Genomic DNA, 7,500 nt, shown 5'->3' with positions numbered 1-7,500 from the left:
ACATGACCCTAAGCATGATGGTATGTGTTAATTGCTTGAATCACACCTGTGATAACTGCTTTTCAATATACTTTGTATCCCTCATTTGCTCCAGTGTTTCCGTTATTTTGGTCAGTTAACTGTATGTATGGAAGTCTACCCAGCTGTGATTTATTCTGGACTAATCCAGGACTAATGAATGTATAAATATAAAGTGACCCTTCGTCTATGTACTCCAACAGTTTGAGATGGGGAGTCCTACTGAGATGCTGAGTGTATCAGGCAGCACCAGAGAGTCCCAGAGGTCCTACCTCCTCTCTATCAACCTGAAGGAGGGACGCAACCTGGTCATCAGAGACCGCTGTGGTAACACTGTTATTACACTTCATAACACTTCATAACACATAAAACCTGGTAATCAGGGACCGCTGTGGTAACACTGTTATTACACTTCATAACACTTCATAACACATAAAACCTGGTCATTGGAGACCTCTGTGGTAACACTGTTATTACACTTCATAACACTTCATAACACATAAAACCTGGTAATCAGAGACCGCTGTGGTAACACTGTTATTACACTTCATAACACTTCATAACACATAAAACCTGGTCATTGGAGACCTCTGTGGTAACACTGTTATTACACTTCATAACACATAAAACCTGGTCATTAGAGCCCTCTGGGGTAAGACTGTTATTACACTTCATAACACTTCATAAAACCTGGTCATTGGAGCCCTCTGTGGTAAGACTGTTATTACACTTCATAACACTTCATAACACATAACACCTGGTCATCAGAGACCTCTGTGGTAAGCCTTTTGGAGTGGGTCTGTGGACTTTTCCATGTAAATATTGAAGTCACCAAAAATGTGAATATTATCTGCTATGACTACAAGGTCCGATAGGAATTCAGGGAACTCAGTGGGGAACGCTGCATTCGGCCCAGGAGGCCTGTAAACAGTAGCTATAAAAAGTGATTGAGTAGCTGCATAGATTTCATGACTAGAAGCTAAAAAAAAAAATCGAAAACGCAGTCATAAAAAATGTAAAAAATATATAGGGGATGTAGTCACTAGTGTAACCAGGAGGAGAGGCATCATTTAACACAGTAAATTCATCAGGTTTAAGCCATGTTTCAGTCAGGCCAATCACATCAAGATTATGATCAGTGATTAGTTCATTGACTATAACTGCCTTGGAAGTGAGGGATCTAACATTAAGTAGCCCTATTTTGAGATGTGAGATATCACGATCTCTTTCAATAATGACAGGAATGGAGGAGGTCTTTATTCTAGTGAGATTGCTAAAGCGAACACCGCCATTTTTAATTTTGCCCAACCTAGATCGAGGCACAGACACGGTCTCAATGGGGATAGCTGAGCTGACTACACTGACTGTGCTAGTGGCAGACTCCACTAAGCTGGCAGGCTGGCTAACAGCCTGCTGCCTGGCCTGCACCCTATTTCATTGTGGAGCTAGAGGAGTTAGAGCCCTGTCTATGTTCGTAGATAAGATGAGAGCACCCCTCCAGCTAGGATGGAGTCCGTCACTCCTCAACAGGCCAGGCTTGATCCTGTTTGTGGGTGAGTCCCAGAAAGAGGGCCAATTATCTACAAATTCTATCCTTTGGGAGGGGCAGAAAACAGTTTTCATCACTCCCCCTAACTGGGAGGGGGCCAGAGATTGTTACTCGATGCCGACACGTCTTTCTAGCTGATTTACACGCTGAAGCTATGTGGCGCTTGGTGACCTTGGTGACCTGCGGGTAATGGAGTCGCCAATGACTAGGGTTTTCAATTTCTCAGAGCTAATGGTGGGAGGCTTCGGCGTCTCAGACGCCGTAACGGGAGGAGGAGAGACCAGAGGAGGCTCGGACCCAGTAACGGGAGGAGGAGAGACCAGAGAAGGCTCGGCCTCAGACCCCGTAACGGGAGGAGTAGAGACCAGAGGAGGCTCGGACCCAGTAACGGGAGGAGGAGAGACCAGAGAAGGCTCGGCGTCTCAGACCCCGTAACGGGAGGAGGAGAGACCAGAGAAGGCTCAGACCCCGTAACGGGAGGAAGAGATGAGGCCCAGACCCCGTAACGGGAGGAGGAGGGACCAGAGAAGGCTCAGACCCCGTAACGGGAGGAGGAGAGACCAGAGGAGGCCCAGACCCCGTAACGGGAGGAGGAGAGACCAGAGAAGCCTCTGACCCCGTAACGGGAGGAGGAGAGACCAGAGAAGGCTCGGCCTCAGACTCCGTAACGGGAGGAGGAGAGACCAGAGAAGCCTCTGACCCCGTAACGGGAGGAGGAGAGACCAGAGGAGGATCGGCCTCTGACCCCGTAACGGGAGGAGGAGTAGAGACCAGAGGAGGCTCGGACCCAGTAACGGGTGGAGGAGAGACCAGAGAAGGCTCGGACCCCGTAACGGGAGGAGGAGGGACCAGAGAAGGCTCTGACCCCGTAACGGGAGGAGGAGAGACCAGAGAAGGCTCAGACCCCGTAACGGGAGGAGGAGAGACCAGAGGAGGCTCGGCCTCTGACCCCGTAACGGGAGGAGGAGAGCCCAGAGAAGGCTCAGACCCCGTAACGGGAGGAGGAGAGACCAGAGAAGGCTCAGACCCCGTAACGGGAGGAGGAGAGACCAGAGAAGGCTCGGCCTCAGACTCCGTAACGGGAGGAGGAGAGACCAGAGAAGGCTCTGACCCCGTAACGGGAGGAGGAGAGACCAGAGAAGGCTCAGACCCTGTAACGGGAGGAGGAGGGACCAGAGAAGGCTCGGCGTCTCAGACCCCGTAACGGGAGGAGGAGGGACCAGAGAAGGCTCGGCCTCAGACTCGCTGCTTAACAGGGAGAACCGGTTGAAAGTTTCTGTCGGCTGAATGAGCGACACCGGTTGAGCATTCCTACAGCGTTTCCCTCCAGAAGCCATGAGAAAGATGTCCGGCTGCGGGGACCGTGCAAAGGGATTTATACTAACGTTACTATCTGTACTTACTGGTGGCACAGACGCTGTTTCATCCTTGCATAACGATTGCATCTGAAGCTGGGCTTGCAACATGACTATCCACACCATAAGGCGATAGTTCTCCTTTATAACACGACTACAGCGACTGCATTGAGAAGGCATAGTATTAATGTTACTACTAAGCTTTTTCGGCTGGTGGAAGTCGTGCCTTGTACACGGAAACAAAAATACACATTTCTAGAGTAGTGGAGGTATTGACTCCATGTCTAGAGTAGTGGAGATATTGACTCCATGTCTAGAGTAGTGGAGAGTAGAGGAGATATTGACTCCATGTCTAGAGTAGTGGAGAGTAGTGGAGATATTGACTCCATGTCTAGAGTAGTGGAGAGTAGTGGAGATATTGACTCCATGTCTAGAGTAGTGGAGATATTGACTCCATGTCTAGAGTAGTGGAGAGTAGTGGAGATATTGACTCCATGTCTAGAGTAGTGGAGATATTGACTCCATGTCTAGAGTAGTGGAGAGTAGTGGAGATATTGACTCCATGTCTAGAGTAGTGGAGAGTAGTGGAGATATTGACTCCATGTCTAGAGTAGTGGAGATATTGACTCCATGTCTAGAGTAGTGGAGAGTAGAGGAGATATTGACTCCATGTCTAGAGTAGTGGAGATATTGACTCCATGTCTAGAGTAGAGGAGAGTAGAGGAGATATTGACTCCATGTCTAGAGTAGTGGAGAGTAGAGGAGATATTGACTCCATGTCTAGAGTAGTGGAGAGTAGAGGAGATATTGACTCCATGTCTAGAGTAGTGGAGATATTGACTCCATGTCTAGAGTAGAGGAGAGTAGAGGAGATATTGACTCCATGTCTAGAGTAGTGGAGAGTAGAGGAGATATTGACTCCATGTCTAGAGTAGAGGAGATATTGACTCCATGTCTAGAGTAGTGGAGAGTAGTGGAGATATTGACTCCATGTCTAGAGTAGAGGAGATATTGACTCCATGTCTAGAATAGTGGAGAGTAGTGGAGATATTGACTCCATTTCTAGAGTAGTGGAGATATTGTCTTCTCTTAACAGTTGACGGTTTTCACCGTTGCTCTTCTGAACGTTGCATCATGGATAATACTGAGTTGTCGTGACTGGTTATCTCAGGAAACTGTACTGTCTCACATTGAGCCCATCGTCAAACCCACTTCCTCTGGAAGAAAGTCTCTCAGTACTGAGACATGACTTGAGGTTTGAGCCGGAAGATGACTGAATGTAGAGTATTGAGTATATAGTTTTTTCTTCCTGACTCTCTCAGTGAAATCTCTTCCTGCTTATTGTTTGCATTCCATTAATCATTAGTCTTGTCCCGTTTTATTAGTCATATGCACAGGATACACATGTTACACAGTACAAGGAAATGGTGACTGCAAGTTCACTCTCACCAACCACCCAATCTCAGTGCAGACACACTTAGCCACTGAGGCCACCCCATAATAATGACATTAAATCAGGGCCGTAGTGTATGATGAAGCCATTCGTCCACTCATGGAGATATTCCATCTCCGTGTTTTGTCCGTTTTCTCAGGTACAAGTGATCCTTATGTGAAGTTTAAACTGGACGGGAAGACACTATACAAGAGCAAAGTGGTTTACAAGAACCTCAACCCGACGTGGAACGAGTCCTTCTCTTTCCCTGTCAGAGACCTGGACCAGAGACTGTATATTAAGGTAAGGGGTGAAGGACAGACACCCCGTGTGTTAGGGCCTCAGTAGGGGCCATTCTGATCAGAAGAGTGTTTCTGCTCTTTGTTCTGTGTCCAGTCTTTATTAATTACCCATCTTCACCTGGTCTACGTTGCAGGTGTATGACCGGGATCTGACCATGGATGACTTCATGGGATCCGGCTACGTTCTCCTCACTGATCTGGAGATGGAAAAGTGAGTGACACATTTTTTTTTTTTTTTTTAAATGTCTTCAATTTTCAGGAGATGATGATTTATTGTTTTGTTGTAACTCTGGCAGCAGGTCACCTAGAGGTTAGAGAGGCAGCAACCAGAGCTAGTCTCTGTTTCTACTGGAATATCATCAATAAAGTAATCTTATACATTTAAAAACATTAACACGTGTTGTGTGTGTGTGTGTGTGTGTGTGTGTCTACCAGTTACACACGTCAGTACAGACACACAAGTATTCTGATGCCGTTAATGTTGTCAATATGAAAATAACACTAATTCTCTCCAACCTGGCATTTCTTCATAATGAGACAGATTCTCTCCAACCTGGCATTTCTTGTTCATGTTTTATGCTAAGCTAACCCAGGCTAACTGAACCATGTTTTATGCTAAGCTAACCCTGTTGTATCCCCAGGGTGTGTGAGCTGTCCGTGCGTCTGGACGACCCCAACAGTCTGGAGGAGGACATGGGAGTCATCATGCTGGACATGTCTCTCTCTCTTAGGGATAGAGACAACGAGAGGAACTCTGTAAGGAACTAGACAATACAATATACCATATCTAACAGGCTTGGGGGTCAATTCCTTTTCAGTTCAGTCAATTCAGGAAGTAAACTGAAATTCAAATTCCATTTGTTTCACATAGAGAAGCTTTGAAGAAAATGAGAATTGGAGTTAGTTTTTTTTACTTCCTGATTTGACTGAGATTGATGGAATTGACCATTTTGTTTTGACATATTCTACAGATAAACTTGCATGTTTTTGTTCCTCTACTAACTGTGACAGTGTGTTGTTCTGTTGTACCTGTTGCCTGCATGTACCTGTTGCCTGCATGTACCTGTTACCTGCATGTACCTGTTGCAGAGGTGGCCTAAGAGGAAGAGGAGTATCAGGGTAAGTCATCCAAAGATATCCACTCTAGTGTTCTGACACCACTATGTAATCACTAAGGATCCACTCTAGTGTTCTGACACCACTATGTAATCACTAAGGATCCACTCTAGTGTTCTGACACCACTATGTAATCACTAAGGATCCACTCTAGTGTTCTGACACCACTATTTCATCACTAAGGATCCACTCTAGTGTTCTGACACCACTATGTAATCACTAAGGATCCACTCTAGTGTTCTGACACCACTATGTAATCACTAAGGATCCACTCTAGTGTACTGACACCACTATGTAATCACTAAGGATCCACTCTAGTGTTCTGACACCACTATTTCATCACTAAGGATCCACTCTAGTGTTCTGACACCACTATGTAATCACTAAGGATCCACTCTAGTGTACTGACACCACTATGGAATCACTAAGGATCCACTCTAGTGTTCTGACACCACTATTTCATCACTAAGGATCCACTCTAGTGTTCTGACACCACTATGGAATCACTAAGGATCCACTCTAGTGTTCTGACACCACTATTTCATCACTAAGGATCCACTCTAGTGTTCTGACACCACTATTTCATCACTAAGGATCCACTCTAGTGTTCTGACACCACTATTTCATCACTAAGGATCCACTCTAGTGTTCTGACACCACTATTTCATCACTAAGGATCCACTCTAGTGTTCTGACACCACTATTTCATCACTAAGGATCCACTCTAGTGTTCTGACACCACTATTTCATCACTAAGGATCCACTCTAGTGTTCTGACACCACTATTTCATCACTAAGGATCCACTCTAGTGTACTGACACCACTATGTAATCACTAAGGATCCACTCTAGTGTTCTGACACCACTATTTCATCACTAAGGATCCACTCTAGTGTTCTGACACCACTATTTAATCACTAAGGATCCACTCTAGTGTTCTGACACCACTATTTCATCACTAAGGATCCACTCTAGTGTTCTGACACCACTATTTCATCACTAAGGATCCACTCTAGTATTCTGACACCACTATTTAATCACTAAGGATCCACTCTAGTGTTCTGACACCACTATTTCATCACTAAGGATCCACTCTAGTATTCTGACACCACTATTTAATCACTAAGGATCCACTCTAGTGTTCTGACACCACTATTTAATCACTAAGGATCCACTCTAGTGTTCTGACACCACTATTTCATCACTAAGGATCCACTCTAGTGTTCTGACACCACTATTTCATCACTAAGGATCCACTCTAGTGTTCTGACACCACTATTTCATCACTAAGGATCCACTCTAGTGTTCTGACACCACTATGTAATCAGGATCCAAAAACGGACAGTTTTTCATTGAAACGATTCATTTGTTTGAACTGAATCAGTCCCATAAAGCTGGACGTTGTTATTCTATTTCTACACTAGAGGGCAGTATACCACCAAGACACCGTTCAGTGTTTTACAATAAGTTGCTGCCACAACCCTACTAATAACTTAAATAAACGATGTGTTGGTCTGATTTGATGAAGACCAATGTAGCTGGTTGGTTCTGTTTCCTTGCAGTGTGTCGTCCTCCGCTGCGTGCGTACGATATGAAACGGGTTTAAACATCCGTTTTCATTAAGCTCCGTTACAGCCGGAAGATGATTGCTCTGAGACGGGGCCTTCGTCCCAAATGGCACCCTATTCCCTACGGTGCCTGGTCTAAAGTAGTGCACTGCACGAGAATA

General features: G+C 45.5%; 1 protein-coding gene across 1 annotated transcript in view; it reads left to right on the top strand.

Moving 5' to 3' along the window:
- The window catches only part of LOC106593833 (multiple C2 and transmembrane domain-containing protein 2-like), an 88,914-nt gene that overhangs the window by 47,418 nt on the left and 33,996 nt on the right, over nucleotides 1–7,500 (top strand). Inside the window, 5 exon segments of the mRNA XM_045708270.1 lie at nucleotides 222–345; nucleotides 4,515–4,657; nucleotides 4,791–4,867; nucleotides 5,298–5,412; nucleotides 5,746–5,775. Coding sequence (XP_045564226.1) covers nucleotides 222–345; nucleotides 4,515–4,657; nucleotides 4,791–4,867; nucleotides 5,298–5,412; nucleotides 5,746–5,775 — 489 coding nt within the window.

The sequence above is a fragment of the Salmo salar genome, chromosome ssa26, assembly GCF_905237065.1.
Source record: "Salmo salar chromosome ssa26, Ssal_v3.1, whole genome shotgun sequence".
Classification (NCBI taxonomy): domain Eukaryota; kingdom Metazoa; phylum Chordata; class Actinopteri; order Salmoniformes; family Salmonidae; genus Salmo; species Salmo salar.
This window is presented reverse-complemented; position numbering and strand designations above follow the sequence as displayed.